At 41.5% G+C, this 20,106-nt stretch overlaps 3 protein-coding genes across 4 annotated transcripts; 2 read left to right on the top strand and 1 right to left on the bottom strand.

Annotated features, from left to right (window-relative positions):
* The first annotated feature begins 172 nt into the window (after positions 1 to 172).
* On the top strand, positions 173 to 11,754 carry lrp13 (low-density lipoprotein receptor related-protein 13). 2 transcript variants are annotated; one of them, XM_034595635.1, is made up of 21 exons: positions 173 to 296; positions 487 to 642; positions 1,661 to 1,876; positions 1,981 to 2,196; positions 3,120 to 3,335; positions 3,440 to 3,669; positions 4,263 to 4,392; positions 4,755 to 4,945; positions 5,142 to 5,328; positions 5,781 to 5,993; positions 6,080 to 6,263; positions 6,355 to 6,556; positions 6,744 to 6,908; positions 7,183 to 7,383; positions 8,323 to 8,872; positions 9,229 to 9,348; positions 9,553 to 9,660; positions 9,821 to 10,054; positions 10,183 to 10,564; positions 11,489 to 11,591; positions 11,683 to 11,754. In XM_034595635.1, the coding sequence occupies exons 1-21, from the start codon at positions 176 to 178 to the stop codon at positions 11,704 to 11,706; spliced, it is 4,149 nt and encodes a 1,382-aa protein (XP_034451526.1). In that variant the 5' UTR covers positions 173 to 175; the 3' UTR covers positions 11,707 to 11,754. The 2 variants fall into 2 exon arrangements, with proteins under 2 accessions (XP_034451526.1, XP_034451527.1); XM_034595636.1 differs by having other exon boundaries at positions 176 to 287.
* Positions 11,755 to 12,662: 908 nt separating this feature from the next.
* On the top strand, positions 12,663 to 15,728 carry LOC117767783 (uncharacterized protein Rv2082-like). Its single transcript, XM_034595639.1, has 3 exons — positions 12,663 to 13,269; positions 14,273 to 14,355; positions 14,444 to 15,728. The coding sequence occupies exons 2-3, from the start codon at positions 14,287 to 14,289 to the stop codon at positions 15,065 to 15,067; spliced, it is 693 nt and encodes a 230-aa protein (XP_034451530.1). The 5' UTR covers positions 12,663 to 13,269; positions 14,273 to 14,286; the 3' UTR covers positions 15,068 to 15,728.
* Positions 15,729 to 16,860: 1,132 nt separating this feature from the next.
* On the bottom strand, positions 16,861 to 19,922 carry rchy1 (ring finger and CHY zinc finger domain containing 1). The gene is made up of 9 exons (XM_034596717.1): positions 19,875 to 19,922; positions 19,256 to 19,375; positions 19,000 to 19,115; positions 18,532 to 18,610; positions 18,378 to 18,422; positions 18,188 to 18,246; positions 17,862 to 17,891; positions 17,426 to 17,546; positions 16,861 to 17,196 (listed from the first exon to the last, which is right to left on the bottom strand). Exons 1-9 carry the CDS (start codon positions 19,920 to 19,922, stop codon positions 16,981 to 16,983), a joined length of 834 nt encoding a protein of 277 aa, XP_034452608.1. The 3' UTR covers positions 16,861 to 16,980.
* Positions 19,923 to 20,106: the final 184 nt, after the last annotated feature.

The following is a 20,106-nucleotide window of genomic DNA, read 5'->3' as shown; positions in this document are numbered from 1 at the left end:
TTATCTTCTTTCAGGAGTGGGCGTTTTTATGCCTTCACTTCCATTTATAAATCATATACACAACTTCCACTGGTCTGGTTGATGGTTAATACCCAATATGGCAGGAAGCAGTAGCCCCTCCCCTCACTCAGGTGGCCCATCAGTTTGTATTGGCCTCACCTGGCACCAGTATAAAATGCAGCCCTTTCACAGTCAGCCACACTTGGCCTGGTCTGTGTCCTCTCAAGTGATGGCTGTATTTCTGTTTCTTTGTGCTCTTTTATTGCTGTTCTCAAGGTCCTTGCAAGGTGAGCCAGGTGAAGCTTAACAACTTCTACACCAACAAAACCACCTGATTTACACTTTACATGTGACTATTTACTTCATGTGATGTTTCTCACTTCAGGCACAGAATTAAGGGCTGTGCGATTTATTCAAAAGTATTTCAGTGATTTTATTTTATTTTTTTGTCCTTCTCTTTTCCCCCTGTTGACCTGATCCAAACAGTTGTTTCAGCTGGAAGCAGTCATCTGAAGTGCAACCTGGGCTCCAAACTGTGCAAGGACGGCTCCGAGTGTATCCTCCATCGCACTGTGTGTGACGGAGAGCCTGACTGCAGGGATGGTTCAGATGAAGAGGACTGTCCAACTGAATGCGACAGAGGTACGACACGGAATTCACACTAAATACACAGTGAGCTCAAGTACTACTAGCTATTACTTTCTTAGGCTTTTCACCTACCTGGATAGTAGCACACAGGACCATTCTGTAAATGATTGAGTGACTTCAAATCATCCAGACTCTGCTACCGGAATCGTCACCTGAACCAAATCCATAGACTGCATCGCACCACTCTTCATCCAGCTTGATTTAGCTTCTGGTCCAACAAAGAAAATTCACCTTTTTAAAGGCCTCTATAACCTGGCTGCCCCTCATACCTGTTGGACCATCTTCAACCCTTCACCCCTTCCCATGCCCTGCGCTCTTCCTCGGACACTCTTCTTTCTGTCCCTACATTTAAACCTTCAGCTGCTCCGCACCACAACTCTTTCCTGCCTCATCTCCGCTGGCTGAACTGTATTGGACAATGCAAATCACAACCAAAAACTCATCTGTTTAGAATAGTCTACCCTACCCAACATCTTTCCCTCACAAATCAGTTTTTCACCTTTTGGTTTTACTTGTGGTCACTCCTTTGCCCTAAAGGTAGGTGTCTTTACCTTTTTTAACCTTTGGTTTTACTTTTGAACTTGTGTCACATATGGTGTACTCCAATTGTAACTCCTGGGTTTACTTTAATTTGTTTATCCCATATTTGAAGGTCTCTAAAAAGGTTCAGTAAAATGAATGATTTAAAAAGTAGCTTAATACTAGACTAAAATGGACATTTTATAATCAACATGGAGGAATCTTTCTGTTGCGCAAGATGGCATTACTCTAAGCTGGCTGCACCGAAAGAGACATGCATATCTGAAGGTTCTCAGTCATCCAGGTCAGAAATTGTACAAGAGCACATGGGCAACTGGACTTTTTTCTTTTCCTTTTTGGATGGGAGGAGAAACACAAGTTGCCTATGTACACTTCTGAAGCTATCGGAAATAGAAGTGATTTTTAATTCAAGCTCACACATTGACCTTTCTAAAGCCAAATTGTCTTATGTCCAATGTTTATATTCAAACAGATCAGTTTCGGTGTGCCCATGGGAAGAAGTGTATAGAAAAGGACCAGGTTTGCGATGGCGTTCCTCAGTGTCAGGACCGTTCTGATGAACTCCAGTGTATGAAGCGTATGGACGGCTGTGTTCACCACTGTGACAACAAGAACCGCTGCTTGCCTGCAAACTTCCTCTGTGATGGAGAGAGGGACTGTTTAGATGGCACAGATGAGGCAAACTGTGGTAGGTTGAAATTAATATATGGATCTCTCTGACATTATCATACCTATAGGACATGTGCAGATTGAAACCTTGAATCATAATGGTTGATCTTTTTTCTGAATCAGAGGACCTTGAGGAAGAAGAGTATAAAGTGGAAGAAAGGACCAGGGTGCCCTCTAAGCCCCATTTACCTGTGGCTACAGCCATTGTCAAGTGTTCTTTGAGTGCCAGACCCTGCAAGAACAATGCTGGGTGTGTCCTGTACAACCATATTTGCGATGGCGAGGCAGACTGCAGCGACGGCTCAGATGAGGAAGAATGTGTATCAACATGTGAAACAAGTAATTTGGAGGGTTTGAACAAATGTACAGGGTTAAGAATGGCTTTACTGCCCTCTAGTGGGGAGCATTAATTACCTCCACCAAGGAGGTTGTGCTTTAATTGCTGTTTATTTGTGTCTTAGCAGAAATATGCAAAAACTACTCTACCAATTTTCTTGAAACTTACAAAAGTGCGTCAAAATAAAATGGTCATAAAAGAATAAAACCCCTAAACGTGTAACAGAAATTTAAGAGCCACCTGATACAATAAAGACTAGAATTGGGTAAAATCAGGGAATGCAGCACAATAGAAGTACCTGTAAGCTACTGACTCAGTCTGCTGTAGTTCCTTGGGTGGGGTGTTCCAGACACGCACTTATTTCAAAAGGTCTGTCCCCCTTAGTCTTCAGTTGAGAATCTGGAACAGTTAAAGGCCCCTGTCAGGGTCTCTCAAAGCGTGAGCAGGGTTGTGGGGGGGGGGGATGAAAGATTAGCAACATACTGAAGAGTCAGACCCTTAAGTGCCTTGTATGTAATGAAAAAAAACCTTAAACTCCAGCCAGTGTGAAGAGGTGAATACTGAGGCGCTGTGTTCCAAACTGTTTACTCTAGTTAAAAGCCTGGTTTACATTAATATTTCTTTAACATTGCAAGAGGGGGTGCTTTTCTTCCAGATGCATTAAATATACAGGATATTGCTTCAATGGCACATTGATAGCCAGCAATTTGGCTGACATTACATGAGGACCTGAAGGAAGTAGCTGCACATGCATCTGATGCATTGGATTGTATTGTCACCACAAAGTGTTTATTTAAAAAATATAATGTGTGCACAAATGGCACCATAATAGGTTTAATACAGTGTAATGTTCAGAGGAACATCTCGTTGGGAAGGCATCACACAATTTGACCAACATCACATCCATGCCATGTGTCCTCTGCAGATCAGTTCCAGTGTGCCCATGGAAAGAAGTGCATTGAGCAGAGCCAGGTGTGTGATGGTGCGCCTCAGTGTCAGGACCGCTCAGATGAGCTGGACTGTACCATGCACATGGACGGCTGTGCTCACCAGTGTGATGACAAGAGCCGCTGCATTCCCAACAACTTCATTTGCGATGGGGAGAAGGACTGCTTAGATGGCAGCGACGAGGCCAACTGTGGTAGGATGTGATTGAACTTGGAATTGAATATTTACTGAGTGGATTAATCGGCTCTGCTCTTACACGAGGCTTGTGTGATGGTTTTTGTCCCCTCCTCCCTGCAGCTGAAGAGAGCTGCAGTGCCACTGAATTGAAGTGCACCAGTGGCCAGTGTGTGTCTGCCACAATGCGCTGTGATGGACACCCAGACTGCTGGGACCGCTCGGATGAAGAGGGCTGCGCCAATGCACTGGTCTGCACCACCAAACACCGCTGCCCCGTGAGCAAGGAGTGTCTGGTGCAGGAGTGGATCTGTGACGGATATCAGGACTGCAAAGATGGCACTGATGAGAAGGTGCATGTTGAAGGCAAAACCATATTTATAAATGCCTTTGAGCCAAAGATGAAGCTTGCTAAAGTATCTAGGATTAATTTAATTTACTCATCTCTTAAACAAGCACATTACCAGTATCTTGGAGAAAAACTAAGATTAAACTAACAAATTTGACAGATTTTGAGAAAATGTAACAGCTGTGTAGTGTGCATTCATTGTAGTGCTTCTATATGGTCATTAAGCTGGTGGGAAATGTGTATGTGCTGTACTTGCACTTTGGCCCATGCTATAAGTACATAACTGTACACAATATGCAAAATCTGCTCATTATTCATCGTTTTTCCTGTTTGTATGAAAGAAATCAACACTTAATGCCGTTTTCTCAGTTGTTCTTCCATCCACACTTGAGGCATTTTATAATGGTATTTTAATATGTATTTTCTGCCTCAGCTTTAGAGCATTTCAGCAAGGCAAAAGCTTGATGACCTGACATTTTAAGGCCAGGGACTTAATGGCCTAAACATTTACCTGGGCACCCTGTAACCACAGTTTTCAAATCAAACTATGAAATGATAGTAAAACAACAATAAAATAATAGACTTGTTCCTCCTCAGGATTGTCCTGTTGCTCCACTGACCTGTGGTGAGTTCCAGTGGTCTTGTAAATCCAAGACCATGTGTGTTCCTATGGCCTGGAGATGTGATGGCATGAAGGACTGTGATGATGGCAGTGATGAGACTAAATGTGAGTATTAATGCATCACAAAAAACAGACTACCCCCCTGATACCATGTTTCATGTCTTGATGTCTGCTCTGTCAACTATAGTAATGTATCCCAGAACAATGCTGCAGTTGTATGTAGAATTCTGACCTTCATTGAAGTGTAAAATCTACACTAATGAGTCACAATGCAGCTGATTGGTGCATAATGCAAAAGGAAAAAGTGGTCACTCAGTTTTTCCTTCATTTCAGTCAACTGAGACATTCAGCTACATGTAAAACCAGGAAAGACATTTCTCATGAGAGCTAAAATCGTAACTTTTCAATAATGGTGGTTTTCCTTTGTGAAATTGTCGCTGAATACTTGTAAAAACTGTGCACACCAGGTGAGATGGTGCCGTGTCTTCCTCACCAGTTCCAGTGTGGAAGTCGTGAGTGCCTGGAGCCGTCCCTGGTGTGTAACGGCATGACCAACTGTGCAGATGGCTCAGACGAAGGAGGCAGCTGCCAGATAAACTGTGCAGAGAAAGATGAGAGGCGCTGCTCCCAGAGCTGCTACAACACGCCGCAGGGACCGGTGAGAACCCTGTATACAGTATTAACATGCAGATTTTAATTCGTCAACTTCACGCAATCACAGCCTGTCTGAGGGGAAAGGTAAATGCATTAGAGACTGACTTTAACAATAAAATTAAGCTTATCTTTCTTAAACTTTTTGTACAAAACTAGTACGCAGTAATGTGTACTCCCAAAACGTCTCACTTTCTGTGTAGCGTTGTAGCTGTTCAGCAGGATACAGGCTCATGGAGGACGGGATGACGTGTGCTGATGTTGATGAGTGTGAAGGCCTGAGCTCAGGTGTGTGCAGTCAGCTGTGCATCAACACTCCTGGCTCCTACAGATGTGACTGTCACCCAGGCTACATAATGGAGGCAGATGGACACCACTGCAAGATCACAGGTAAAATCCTTTCAGAAGTTGCAGTACACTGAATTATAGACACAATGTGAAGAAGAAATCTTGCAGCTGAGAGGAATAATCTGACATTGATAAAATTCATTTTCGTACCGGGTGTTGAATGAGAATTTATACCACACGTGTAGGTTTAAATATGAAGAAACAGCCAGGAGACAATTGGCTTAGCATAAAGATTGTAAGCAGAGGGGAAACAGCTAGCCTGGCTCAACACAATTCTTCTACCAGCCCCTCTAAGACTAAAATTAGTCTTGGAGATGTGTATTTCCAAAAATATGAAATGTTCCAGTGTAAGCACATGGTCCCTTATCTACACACTTCTAACAGTTCTGTTAAATGTTTTTATTTAAATATGTTTGGTCCCTTTAAATAAATGCAACAACTGACATTATCCTTACTTTAATTGACTCCATCTATAATCTCTTCTCGACCCTCAGGTGAACCCTACCTGTTGTCGTCGGTCCAGACAGACCTGATTGTGTTTGGACTGCGCAGTGGCAGCATGGATATGTTGTCCTCCACTGCCAAGAAGGCCATCCTGTCTGTGGATTACGACTGGAGGGGGCAGAGGGTCTTCTGGGTCAGTCTGGACACTGGGAGCATCAGATGGTCCTCGATGGACCAGAAAAACACAGGGACGCTGATTAAAGGTTGGTGTGGTTGAGATTATTGCAGGTGACTGCATCAAGGAGAGGGCACAGAGGAAGAAGTATTCACTGTACATTCGTTTCTGCAGGCGTGCGAGCTGATTCTGTAGCTGTGGACTGGCTCGGCAGGAACTTGTACTGGATTGACGGGGTGAACAGTAAAATTGTTGCCATCAGACTTGCCACAGGCACTGCAAAATCACAGGACCAGACTGTCATCCTGGATGAAGACCTGGATCAGCCCCGCTCTCTGGCCCTGCTGCCACAAAAAGGGTCTGTACGAATTTATTTCAATTAGCATTGTTTTGCGATGTTAATGTAAAAAACTAAGATCAGTATTCAAAGACTATCATTTTTCCACCAGGCTGATGTTCTGGACAGAGATCGGTACTGTAGTGAAGATCGAGCGGGCCGGGATGGATGGCTCCGAGAGGGTGGCAGTGGTGAACTCCAGTCTTGGCTGGCCTGGTGGTGTGGCTGTGGACACCAGCTCTGACAGAGTCTATTGGACGGATGAAAGACTTGGAGCAATTGGATCTGCAACGTTTGATGGAGATGATATCCGGGTAAACCAATCAGAGTGATGCTCTCATGTTATCAGTTTTCTGTGTTTTAACAATAATTTAACAATTTTTTTGCATTGTTTCATATGCATCCAACAAATCTTGCTACAGAACTTTCCTCACTTAAACTATGTAATAAACTCCAAAATAACAGTAAAATAAATGTGCCGTGTAAAAATATCCCTTTCAGATCTTGCAGATGAAAGAGACCTCCAGCCCATTCTCACTGGCAGTGTTCAATGACATGCTCTACTGGTCTGATGCCAAAAAGCGAGTTGTCCAGGTTGCTCATAAAATCTCTGGCAAACACCATCAGGTTCTCCTGAAAAGACAAAGACAGCCTTTTGGCGTGAAGGTGAATGAAATGTTTAGGAATTGTGGGTTTTTAGGCCCAGACGGAAAAGGGCTGGTATTGTATAGTAGTTGGTTACTAAATTTGGATCATGTGTGAAGTGCTCACAGCGGCTGGCCAAACAGCCCACACCCAGCTTTTTGATATGTTTGAAGTTTTCCATTAATAAAGCTTTTAACCCATGTTGGCACAGTTTAGAGAAACTTTAAAAATCCTGCAGTCGCTCTGCATCAAGTGTTTAATCAGCACAAATATAACTTCTGTTCCCTTCTTGCAGATTATCCACCCATGGCTCCAGATGGGAAACCAGAGCCCCTGTGAGAAGATGGCTTGTTCCCACATGTGTGTGTTTGCCCGGGGCCCCAAAGCTGTGTGCAAGTGTCCCTCTGGTCTTGTACTGGCTGAGGATAGGCTGACCTGTTCCGGTCTGGTCAACTCTGCGTTCCTGCTGATGCTGTCTCCATCCACTGTCACTCAGGTTTACTGTGATGCATATTTACACAAGAAGTCTTATCTGCTTTGGCAGAATAAAGTGGTATATTGTTGAGAGTTAAGGGAATCAATACCACTCATCTATGCAGTAAATGTGAAGCTAAAAGCAGATGTACAAAGACTAAAAATGGTGGAAATGGCTGTTTGTTCTGCATGGAAACAAATCCATTTCCCAGCACCTTTTTTAATATTTAAAGACCAGGATCTAAAACCCACAACTGCAGCACACGTTGTCTTGTCATTTGTGGACCTGTGTATGGAGTTGGGATCAATTGGATATAATGTTTAGACTTTTTATTGGTGTGTAATCTCCAACTAAAAATTGCCTTCATTAACTTAAAATGAGCAGATTATATCTACAGTGAGAGCAAGCCCCCGTCCACAGAGCCATGTTTCTACAGTAGCCCAGAAGAGACAAAGAGGGCCTTTTGCATTTGTCACCTGGTGGCCAATATTGTTTTTCCTACACTTGGAAGGGGAGGGTATTCTTTTGGTTGCAATCTGTAACCTCCTTATTCAAGTTCACCCAATCATATACACTGCTATTTACCTCAATGGTTATTTGCCAGCAGGCGAGTTGACCTATTCCCCAATACAATTGCATAATACATCATTATGGCTGACTCTCAGCAGTGGCCTCTGAACCCATTTCAAATGTTTCTTCCTCACCATTGATGCTGTGGCAGGAGGCGTGGTCTAATGTTGCCTGTCTGCTCTGATTGGATCTGGTTATTGATTGGTCAAAAGTACAAATGCATGACAAATTTTATGAAGTAATGTACTTTGTTACATCCCACAGCTGCATAAATGTTTATATTGCTCAAAAAGTGATCATCTATTCTAAAGTGACATCTGCCAAATGGACATATTTTGGATTTATGATTTTTCTTTTGCATAAATGTATCTTTATTCCATATGTTTTCAGATCTACCTGCAGTCCCGACACACAGCAGTAGAGCTGAAGGGCTGGCCAGAACATCTGGCCCTGCAGCTGCCCAGTGTCAATGAAGCCGTCATCATGGACTACAACCCACGTGACCTCACCCTATTCTTGACCGATGATGGCACAAATTCACTCAGCGCCTTCAAACTGAAGGACTCGGACTTGGTGTCCCAGGGCCAGCTCCTCAAACTCCTGGGTAACACCATCACTGCTATGGCCCTGGACTGGGTGACGCTTAACATCTACTGGAGCAGCAATAAACAGCCCCGCCTGCAAGTCACCTCCATCATGGGAGCACACACTGCTGTTCTCATCAAGGAGGGTATTGAAAGAATCGGATCCATCGCTCTCCATCCTCCGACTGGGAGAGTTTGTTTCACCAACCTGGGTGTGCAAGGTGAAGGTGCTGTGGCTACTGTAGAGTGTGCAAACATGGCCGGTGCTGGGCAAAAGGTGGTGTGGAAGGATGCTGTCCAGCCCACATCCTTGGTCTTCTCCAGTAATGGGGATGCTATTTACTGGGCTGACTCTGGTAAGCTTTTTATACACATTTTTGGAATAGTTCAGCAAGTTACTAGCTGAGGCAGCATGGATGGTATCCTGTTTTTGTGTTTTCATCTTGACAGAGTGGTCCTAGAGACACTTACTAAAGCAAGAATTGCCACAGCTTCACATCTGTGCAAGATATAGTCCCAAAACTGTAAAAACAAATCAAAATGAAGAGTTGAAAGCTGGGTCTGACCCATTACTATTACTGAATAGCCGTCTCATCACAAGATGCCCTCTAGTTGAGATGTGATTTCATGCACTGAAAGTCTAAAGTGCTCTGGAATAAAGCTGTGCTTTGCTGTGTAGAAAAGTGGTAACATATCATGGATTCTGTCCCAGCTTTAGGAAGCATCGGCTCTGTCCAGCTCGATGGATCTGAATACAGAGAGGTGAAGGTTGGTGATGGCCTGGCTGCTGTGGCTCTGAGTGATGATACGCTGCTCTGGATGACTGTCAATGGTAAGGTATCTAATGTGTGGTCATCTTGACCATGAATATTTTTTCTGCATGGTGGGCACAATTCTTGTACTGTATCAGTAATTCAAGCCATAAAAGAAGTTGCCTCAATAGGAAATTGTTGCAACGCACAAAGATAAAGCATCATTTGAATCTTATGACCTTTTTCCATTGCATTTAGTTTTTTCCCATGGCTTTTCATCTCAGATAAGACCAGGCTCTGGTACCGAGACGAGCAGCAGCCGAGCAAGTTGTGGTTTGAAGTTGGCACACAAGTGGTCAGCATGAAGGCCTTCAGCAAGTCAAGTCAGTCTGGTAAGAACCACACATCAGGATACCTGGGTCATGAAGTGATAACTTCTTGTTGGTGTTAATATAGCATACATATACCCTTTCATATGGCTCCAAATGCAAGCTGAACCATAAGTCAACCATCACAAACACCAGCTGACCGACAGTCCACTTGCTTCAACAGGTTCTAACAAGTGCACAGAGAACAACGGCAACTGCCAGCATTTATGCCTCGCCACCTCAGAAGGCCGGACATGCAAGTGTGGCCATGATCACGTTCCTGTGAATGACACCCACTGCAGCCTGGCGCAGCACTGCCCAGCCGGCAGGAAGCCATGTCTGGATCGACTCTCGTGCCTTCCTGTTGAGAAGTTCTGTAACGGGCATGTGGACTGCTCCGACCATTCAGATGAGAACTGTGAGTCATTCGCTTTTTAACAAGCAATGAGACAAATTGATCAAAGTGAAGTAGATCAGTACATTAATAACATTTTACAAAAAACAGCATGGCTTGTTTGCTGAAAAGATGAACTGTTGTCTCTGTAGGTGTTAATCTAATGCTGTGGTCGGGAGTCAAAACCTCTGCTCCCATCCAGCCTCACAGCTCCCCTCCTCCCCCCTCCCCTTACCCATCTCTGACTGAAACCATTGACCTGTACACCACCATGAATGTCAGCAGCCAGCTCGTGAACCTGGATGCCCAGCAGTGCAGCCAGAGACACTGCAGTAGCAATGGGCGCTGTGTGAAAAATGATGGCGACACCACATGTGTGTGTTCGCTGGGCTATAGTGGTGATTCCTGTCAGGACCATCTCCTGAAGACCATGCAGGGTCCCATCATCTATGGCGCTGCAGGGCTCTGTGTGGGAGTGGTGGTCATTGCTGTAATCGCAGTGCTGGTCAAGAGGAAGAAGAGGGCCAACATGAGGTTGTTTATCTAATTAAGTAAAACCCATCCTGTCGCAACACAAAACCTTTCCACCGTATTAGACTCCACATTTTGAAATAAGCTGAGCTGTATAATTCACTACCTTTTTTTTTTTTGAGCTAAATGCATATATCATGTATATACATATTTACAAGGACTTTGCTAATATCATGGGATAGAAGGTGAAGATGCAAATATTAAATTATATACATCTAACTTCTAAGAACTCTTGTCATCAAGACAGATGAATGATAAGTCGGCTAATTTAATTTGTCATGACAAACTATTTATACTGTTTTAAAAAAAAACTTTTATAAAGTGCTTCAGACATAAACTGAGAATATATGCAGTGCAATTACAAATTAAATCAAGTAAATGCAAAACAAGATCAAATGAATTAAATGCCTGGTTAAAAGCAGTATGACAAACAATTAAAAAATAAAGTGCTCACATTAGCTTGCTGACATGCTCACATGACTATATCAACATGCTGATATTTAGCAGGTGTTTACCATGTACCACATCAGTTGTATTGTCAAATTTTAAACTGTTTACCTGATTGTAATGATAGTGGTTGAAGATTCAACCTCAAGGCACCATGAATATCTATATAAAACTTCATGGCCGATGCTGGTCGTGTTAAATGTAACAACGTGTGATCCTTTCCTAGCACAGGGACATGAATGATTATAGAAATTCCAACTGATCCAACAAATGTTGATCAGTCTGAACCTGAGCAGACTGATGTCATCCATAGAGCTACATCACCAGCTAGCTACAAACATTTAAAATGGACAGAATGTCTTATGTCAACTTTAGAAAGATTGAACTATGTATTTATGGTCCAGCTACAGTTCACTATATAGAGGTAGCAGGAGTGTATATTATTTGTACGTCTTTCTGATTTGTATTTCTTTCCTTCAGGGGAGCTAGCTCAGCAGCTGTGAAGGAAACGTGTATGACAGACATGGAGAACAAAGCTGAGACCACCCCTAGTACAAAATCTGCAGTCCAAGAGAAGCCAGAGGTAGACCTCCCAAAAAACAGTTACTAGCAGGTTCCCGGTTTGTCTCTGTGTTGGATGAGTCTAACTTTTTTTTTTTCTTTCTTTTCTGCAGGACGTGGCACCATCTGTTGACTGATGAGGATGGCAAGCAGTGTTTTAAATAAACAGTTTTCATTTTCCACGGTTTCTTGTGAAGTTATTTGAGCATCATTTGTCAGACCACCAATGATGTCTTGCTCTGGCCTGTAAAAGATAATCCCTGAGTTATGGCCATGACTTGGTTATTAGGGAGAGATATTCTGCACAGAGTATGATGACGGACATCAAGGAGTGAGCACTCTAACTATAGAAGGAGAGATCAACTGAAGAAAATCTGAGATGGGGTTATTGGCACAAAAACTTATCTTCCTTGTGAGCTCCAAAAATCCTCCACAGGGTACATGTTCTGTATCACATACATTGATGACTGCAACTAATATTTTTATTTAGATTTAATTGGCTGATTAATTTTGTTTTATAAAATAAGCATTTTAATGCAAATGTCTGGTCCAAAAAAACAGGGGGCACTGGCCCCAGATGATAATACTAATGATATATGACTTTGTATTTTCTAAGCTGAAGTACATGAAACAATATATTGTGTGGCTTTGCTTAAAGCTATAAAGCTAACGGTAAACAAGGAATGGCTTAAATGTGCACCTTACTGAAATTGTGATGGACGTTGGACATATAATGGGCCCCTCTGTGTAAATTGTGGCCCCTTTTATAGTCCTTGTCTTAAAAAACTACAGATTTGACCACGTACAAGGCAGCTATTTAGTACTTATATTTTTTTCAAAATCAACCTGCCAATTAACAAACTAGTAATTTAAAATTGTCAGACCCTTAAGACTAGAAGGACAAAATTTGAATTGATTAAATTAAAGGAGGACTTTGTCAAACTTTGAGGGGTAGAAGTGGCAAAAAAAATCTCAAATCTGACCAATAAAATAAAAATGGGGCATCTAGGGCAAAGTTAAAGAGCTTTGATTGTTTTTGAACTGTTGGGGGGGGCTAATCAAGTCATTCCACCATACCCATGTCAAGACCCATAAAATATCAACTTCTCCAACAGACAGGATGTGTGTGCAAAGTATGTTTAGGCCTTAAAATGGGAACAATAGACTCCTCAGTCCATCTGTCGGATATGCCCTAAATATAAGATGTATGCCTAGTATGAATTCAGGAAGGAATGTTTTAGCAAAAGCCAACAATTATATTAAACATTTTTATCCAAACCGGGCATCTTTCTTTGTCCGTGAAGAGACATTTCCCAGCAATGGCTAACGTTTAAGTCTAAACCAGAATATTCCCATTGTTTACTCCAAAACCACAAAACACATGATTACTTTGTTTATGTATGGACATGTCTGGCATCCTTATTCTCCAATTATCCTCAAAGCGTTTCTTTTTGGTTCTGTTTAATTTTATTGTGTCTGAGGCTGCTCAGTGATTAACTTTAATTGTTTGTCAAAAATTGTCTAACGTCCTGAACCAGATGATTTACTGATTGGTTGTACCCACACACACCAGCAGCCATATAAATACAAGGCTAAGCAGAAATGAGCATTGATTTTATTATTGCTTTTGGTAAAGTTGTTGCATTTTAGAATTGGTCTGCTGTGTCCTGCAGGGATACGGGGGTACTCATCCTATCAAGGTAGGTCTGGTATTTTTTGTATTTAACTTTATATTATGTATTTAAGTGGTTTGAATATTTAACCTGTTTTAATGTAAATTAACATGTTAAACTTTTCTCGAAGTTAGGGTCTGTATCTTAGAACATGAAAGAATTGGTCTGTATTCATACAGCCCTTTTCTGGTCTTGATGACCTCTTAAAGAGCTTCACTATATAGATTTTCACCCATTCACACACATTCACACAGTTATGTGCAGCACTGATCAAAAATAACTCTCACACTGCCGGTCACTGACAACCCATTTACCTCCTAAAGCAAACAGCCGCAATAAAATTACAACCAAGTTGATTTGCATCAGATATGGGTTGACGTATTCCTGGTAGATTTGCAGATATCTTTAACTTTTTGTAAGAAAACCCAACAATGGACAATGCATTATTTTTTAGAAGATAATCTTATACTTTGTATGAAAAAGAATAATGACCTACAGCTGTCAGGTAGCTGTGGGAGGGTAAAAATTACAATATTTACCTATGAATTGTCCTGGAGCAGTATATAGTAGCATTGAAATGCTGTTTCTCTCTGATCCCGGGTGTAAACATAAGTAGACATATAAATACTCAACATAAAAGTAACACAATGCAAGCTCTGAAGCAATATATTAGTATTCAAGCAGCATATAAATACACATCAAGAACGCAGTAAAAAAGGCATAGGGTTGATAGGATATGAACTGCAGTGTAAGATGTAGTGCACACAAGAATACAGTGAAAAATAGATACTATTATGCAGATAATGTACAGTTGTGATGAGTAACGTTCATCAACAGGATGAGTGAAATAGCATTTACAGTCAAATAACAGCAGATGTATTGACTACAAAAAGTGACTGGTGCATATTGGCATTGAAAAAGAGTCCAGGTGGGTTTCAGTAACAGTTCTTGTTTAAGGGTTGAGGGGTTTAGGTTTAGGGGTTTTTAGTTGAAATGACTTAGTAAAACTCTTATGGTGTATTTGTTTCAGCAAATATAGGAAACATGGCAATGACGATTCTTCGGGTGTTACTTTGTGCTGTCTTCATGGTGACTGCAGTCATGTCCAAGCCAGTGAGTATAGTGCTGCTATTCTGTCATTACATTTATACCCCTGTAAAGCAATGTAAGACGACTTATCTTGTTCCCCATGCTGAAACAGGTTAATCTAAGTGAGGGTGGAGGCTCATCCAAGTCCTCAGAGTCCAATGAATCCAATGAATCAGTAGAAACTGCCACTCATGTAGAGCCTTCACAGGATCCCCTGCAAACAGCGTTTACAGAGACAGACATTCCCCCTGCTGGAGAGGAGACTGACCCTGCAGGCACCGCAGGCCTTCTTCCCTCTGCAGACTCAGGAGCTTCTCCAGCCACGCTCGACACTTCAGCGCTGCCCTCAGAGGACCCACAAACCTTCACTGATGCCTCGCAGCTCGTGCCAGGTGATCCTTCACAAGCTGCTCATGGCACTGACATTCCTCCTGATCCTGCACAAGACACTGTGCATGACACAGAGGTCTCACCACAACCAGAGATCACAGCGACTGGTATATTCATGGGTATTTGTGGCACAACTGAACCAGAAGTCATCTCCGCAACCACAGCATACCAAGGATTCCCCCAGGGTGCCACTCCACCCTTTCCTCCACACATCAATCCAACAAATTCACCATCATCGACAACCCCTTCCCTGCTGGTCCCTGTGAGTGTTGCCATGACTGCTGGTACTGTTTGCTTCACTTTACAGTTCCGTGAGCCGGATCCACCCAGAGGAGACAGCATTTGATACTGGAAGCTGATCAATTTTAGTCGTAGTTCAAATTGGGGTAACTGGTTTGGCCCATGTTTGAAGTAGATTTGTAGTAGTGCTGCACCAGGCTGTAGTGATTTACTAATGCAATAACAAGTTTAATATCCAGACCATACTTGGCTTTTACTTTACATTTCCTTACTCAGTAATATTTTCAAAATGGGGCCAGTTTATTGTCTGCTATATAGACAATGAAAATGTATTGTTATGTCGATTTGTAGAATTGCCACCATAGCTAACTACACCATGTGATTACATGTTCTTATTTTGAATTAAGTTATTGATTCTGCAGATAACACACTACAATAATGCTCAAGTTTTTTTTATTTTATTCTACTGTTATTGTAAAGGTGGTTTACACCTTTGAGCTACACTGACAAACAGAATTGAATGATTGTCAGAGCAGTCATATCAAAAATTAAAGTTATGTATGTGTGTATATCATGTGAAGGAAAGATTCAATAGGTACATGTATTGCAGTTGTATTTATGTCACGTGAATTTTTCAGAAGACATCTGACAAAACTTAAAATATACTTCTAATGTTATGTATATGACTGTCCCCTGTTTTGCTGGCCTCATAAAATGAGTTGTGGACCCAATCAGAAATTACCTGGTCTCTTTATTAAATATTTAGAATGAACTTACCGAACACACAAACCTAATTTATGACTAATCTTAACTAATGGTTCTGGTCTTGTGCTTTGAATATTGATGGTGGAACTTACTGTTATATTCACTTTATGTCTGGGAATGAGAATTGCTATTTGACAACACTGATAGCATCTAATTCTGCTCAAAGACGACACAGTGAATGAGATCCACACTTTAGTCAAAAGTAGAAACATTCTTTCTCTTTAATCCCTCTGACTCACATGCAGAAATCAACAAAATGTACAGGGGTGTAAATACTGTACTGTACTTTTACTCCACACAAATGCCCTGTGACTTGTTCCCTTTCACTCATTCCATTTAAAAATCCCTGTGTGTGGGTCTTACATTTAAAAATCCTCCACTGCCCTGTGCTGTGCTACAAACATGTCAGTGAAGTTAGTGTGAAGACTTACTACAGTGTCAATTGTGTTGATTGATGTTCTATTGGCATTTAAATAGGACTTCTGGGACGATCTCTGAACTTAACGGAAAGAAATTATAACTGGTCGGATACTGTTCAGTGATAAAATCATCATTTTATCTGTTCATTTCTTTGTCATGGTGCCATGCTGTCACTCAGCTGAGATCTTTCTTTGTGACATGGAGAAGGTAGCAGGAGCTTCTCCGCTAAGTCTTGTTCACAGCCACACAGAAATCTCCGGAGCATTCAGGCGAGAGGTGGTGCAGCAGGCATAGGCAAGAAGTAACGTACTAATTCTGCTGTGGTGATCACATGCTTTCATCCTCAGATCACCCACTCAATGTGAATCCCCCAGGGGATCTCCTGCTATATTCTCACGTGGACTTACTCCGTCATTATCCAGAGTTTTTACTAAGGGGCTGGCAGGCGAAAGTCTGCAGGCTCTCACTCAGACATTTGCATTCTCACATACAGCCCCTCTGGAGAATGTCAGGAGACTCTATGGAGTTTAGTTCATGCCTGAAAACAGCTTTAATGTAAGATGATGTGAAAGTCTTAGACTGGCAACCTGTCCTAGGTCTACATTTTTTCCCCACCCAGTGCATGCTGGGATAGGTTCCTAGGGACGGAGAGGATAGGCCAATACAGATAATAAATAGATTTTTTTTTGGTAATATATATATATATATATATATATATATATATATAAAAAAATCACAGAATGTTGGCTCTGCCACCTGTTGCAATCAATACAATTTCAACAATGAAGGGGACCAGTCAAACTCATTTTGGTTGAACTGATAATGTGGCACGAGTTACTCAGGTTGATCTTGCTGCTCGGGCTCTGTGTCTGTGTCTGCCTCAGCCTCAGCCTCAGCCTCAACCTCCTGCTCTGGCTGTTGTTGTGGTGGTTGAAGCTGCTGGATGAGTCCTCCCTCCTGTGCCGTGTTGTAGGAGCCACAGCCGCTGCACTTCATGCCCAGCACATGGAAAGGCACCGTGCAGTGAGCTTGGCAGTCGTTACATATAATCTGTAGAGAGGACAAAAAAAGGTAATGGATTACATGTAAAGAAGTCCAGTTGGTTGATTACTCATTACATTCATTAGGGTCAGTTTTTAATTATGGTACAAACTGGATTGAATGAAACACAAACCATTGTGAAAAAACTCAAGATTACAATAAGATCAGTAATTCAACTCTTCTTTTAACTAAATTATAATATTATTATGGAATCTAAAAATATTTAGCGAGGTCTTACTTTGACAGTAGCACCCTGGTATTCAGTGGGCATCGGTGACTGAGCGATCTCTACGTCGATCTGTTCCCAGTGGTCCACCATGGCCCAGGCAGAGTGCATACACAGAGGGCAGCGATACGCTCTGAAACAAAGAAAAATGACATTTAGAGGAAGCTGTCCCTCAAAACCTTTACATAGACTTTAGTAACCAGTTTACTCAGAGAAACCAGGTTAGTATGAAATATGTGAATGGATTTACATGCTCTGCAGTAAACTGATAACTGTACATTTGCATCTACGCTGTAACCTGGTCACCTAATTTACACACACTGATGCAGGACTCAATTTTTCTCGAATTGTTCATGTCATACAAACAAATACATAATTCACAACCTTTAACAAAACCATATTTTATTCAAATAAACATTTAACAGGAAAAATGATTTGTGAGACCTACCCTGTTCTGACCATGGCATCAAAGCAGGTCCTGCAGAGAATCCACAAACACATAAATTGTAACCTTTATGTCCTTCACATATCATAAAATGTTATTACTAAATTAAGTACTGGATATATGTAAGGATCATGTAGTTTGATAATTAAAATAAATCATTTGTCTACATCTTCAACATTTGAATGTTTTCCGGACTCCTCTCTTCCTCTTTGTAATCATGTGAATCATATTATTGTCTTGTTTATCAGATACTATTATTGCATGATAAAATTTTTTTTAATGGTATGTAGAGTAATCAGTCTGTATTGAGACAAAGCATTGAGTCGTACTTGTGTAACAGATGACCACATGGTAGAACTTGAGCTCCAATTCTGGACGTGTGAATATCCTGTAAAAAAAAAATAAAGTACAAAAGACAGATAATATAAAATTGTGGAGAAAGCAAAGGAATTAATAAAATGAATATAAATCCCACATCACTCTCTATACTCTCCCGTAATGTATTATATGTTTGGTTACCTCCATACACACTGGGCAGTTCTGCCTTGACACATTTTCAACACACTGAAACATAAAGTATAGTTAGAATTAAAGCATTGTGGACACTACAGAAACATACATATTGTGTGTCTGTGTTAGAGACAGGTGGACCCTGTGCCTGTTAAATAATTACCTTGTGGTTTCCCTGTAGATCGTGAGCTAAACACAGATTGCACTTGTCACAATGGAAATATTTCTCCCTGGGGCCAATCCTGTAGGAGCCAAAACAGAGTGCCACTGATACAGGACTCACCTCATGCATGAATAACATGTGAAGGGATTGTTAGAGCATGACAGACAAACTCCAAGTTAAAGGTTATTTCAGTACATGAAAACAAAAAAAACGTAAGAAGCAAAGTATTTGTTTTCCTTGGCACAAGTCATAGTAAATAATCTGGAATTACTATTCAGCTGACTTAAAAACACTGAAATCTAATATCAGGTTAGTAAAAACAAATATCATAACGTTATGATTTTGAATTTGAATAGAATTTCAATTAGATGTGTTGAAAAAAAATGACAAAAGGATTTTCCCCTTGAGACATTTTTGTTTTCCAAATATCCTCAGTTACATTGTTACACTACTATTGTTGTTGCTCACCTGCATATTCCACAAGGTTGACAGTGGTACTGCTTCTTATCCTTGTCGAATAAGTGGCAAATATCACAGTAATACTCCCCGAACTGCACGTGACACTGCTGGCAAGTCTGCTGCGCCTAAAGGAGGGATAGCTAAAACATTTTAGCTTCTTTTACCATTAGCATTTTCTCTTGAGGTCAACAAACACTCCATGCACAACTACAACTTTAAAAACCAAAAGGGAAATGGATCGCTGACAGGGGTTGTTCTCTGTTACCTGCTGCACAGTCAGACACTCTGAGCACTGCACCTCTCGGACTTTGAATCGATCCATCTGGTGGATCTCCTCTGCATCATGGCACAGCCGGCACACGTACAGTTTACCACAACACGGGGCCTGAGGTGCATAGACACGATATTACACAGGGCATGTGGCAGGTGAATGCTGAGTAAGTCCATCATGTTCCTAATATCCAAGGGACAGATCATATCTCAGTGTAGCCGCAAATATGAATTATCTCTGGCTGCTGCAACGCTAGAAGCTTATAGAGAAATCTAGTGAAAGATTTAGATTGACACTTTCCCAAATGTTAAAGTGGTGTTAGATACGTATGGCTGACATTTTGTGAGTCATAAGATAACTATAACGATAATCCAATACTGACTAAACTCCTAAACCCTGGTCGTTTATATTTTTATGCAGCTAACATGTCAGCAAACATAGTCCCATTTAAGAAACTAAGTCATGTGACATAACAGGAAGAGTTTCCTAACGTCAGTCTGCTACCAGAGTTATTCAGCAGCGCCTCTCATCGCAGCACAGTTTCACTTCAACACCTTTATGTCTCCACTGTGCATTTAAAGAAAACACATACATCAGGTTTCAGTTAACTCACTTTCAATAAGCAGCTGCGGACATAGTGCTCACACCCGGCGGCAGCCATGTTTCCTTGAAGGGATGTTTCTTCTTCTTCGCGCCCGATGCGAGGCTGCCGGCTTTTCTTCTTTGTCGACGTTTCACAGCGTAGACTGAGCAACACTGCCCTCCTGCGTTTGAGACCAGACCAGTCAACAAAGTGCATAGTGGATACGTGTTAAAATAAACAGGCAATAATGCCGAAACTCAGA

Source organism: Hippoglossus hippoglossus, chromosome 9 (assembly GCF_009819705.1).
Source record: "Hippoglossus hippoglossus isolate fHipHip1 chromosome 9, fHipHip1.pri, whole genome shotgun sequence".
Lineage (NCBI taxonomy): Eukaryota > Metazoa > Chordata > Actinopteri > Pleuronectiformes > Pleuronectidae > Hippoglossus > Hippoglossus hippoglossus.
The sequence above is the reverse complement of the archived record's forward strand: the minus strand, read 5'-3'. Positions and strand labels throughout refer to the sequence as shown.

Excerpts from the sequence above, each read along its gene's own strand:
- lrp13 (XM_034595635.1), top strand. The coding sequence starts at position 176 with ATGCAGCCCTTTCACAGTCAGCCACACTTGGCCTGGTCTGTGTCCTCT. Across the intron at positions 9,349-9,552 it reads GCTCTGGATGACTGTCAATG|ATAAGACCAGGCTCTGGTAC; the intron begins GTAAGGTATCTA and ends TTTTCATCTCAG. Across the intron at positions 10,565-11,488 it reads AAGAAGAGGGCCAACATGAG|GGGAGCTAGCTCAGCAGCTG; the intron begins GTTGTTTATCTA and ends TCTTTCCTTCAG.
- LOC117767783 (XM_034595639.1), top strand. The coding sequence starts at position 14,287 with ATGGCAATGACGATTCTTCGGGTGTTACTTTGTGCTGTCTTCATGGTG. Across the intron at positions 14,356-14,443 it reads CTGCAGTCATGTCCAAGCCA|GTTAATCTAAGTGAGGGTGG; the intron begins GTGAGTATAGTG and ends ATGCTGAAACAG.
- rchy1 (XM_034596717.1), bottom strand. The coding sequence starts at position 19,922 with ATGGCTGCCGCCGGGTGTGAGCACTATGTCCGCAGCTGCTTATTGAAA. Across the intron at positions 19,376-19,874 it reads TCCGCAGCTGCTTATTGAAA|GCCCCGTGTTGTGGTAAACT; the intron begins GTGAGTTAACTG and ends TATGCACCTCAG. Across the intron at positions 17,547-17,861 it reads GATGCCATGGTCAGAACAGG|AGCGTATCGCTGCCCTCTGT; the intron begins GTAGGTCTCACA and ends TCTTTGTTTCAG.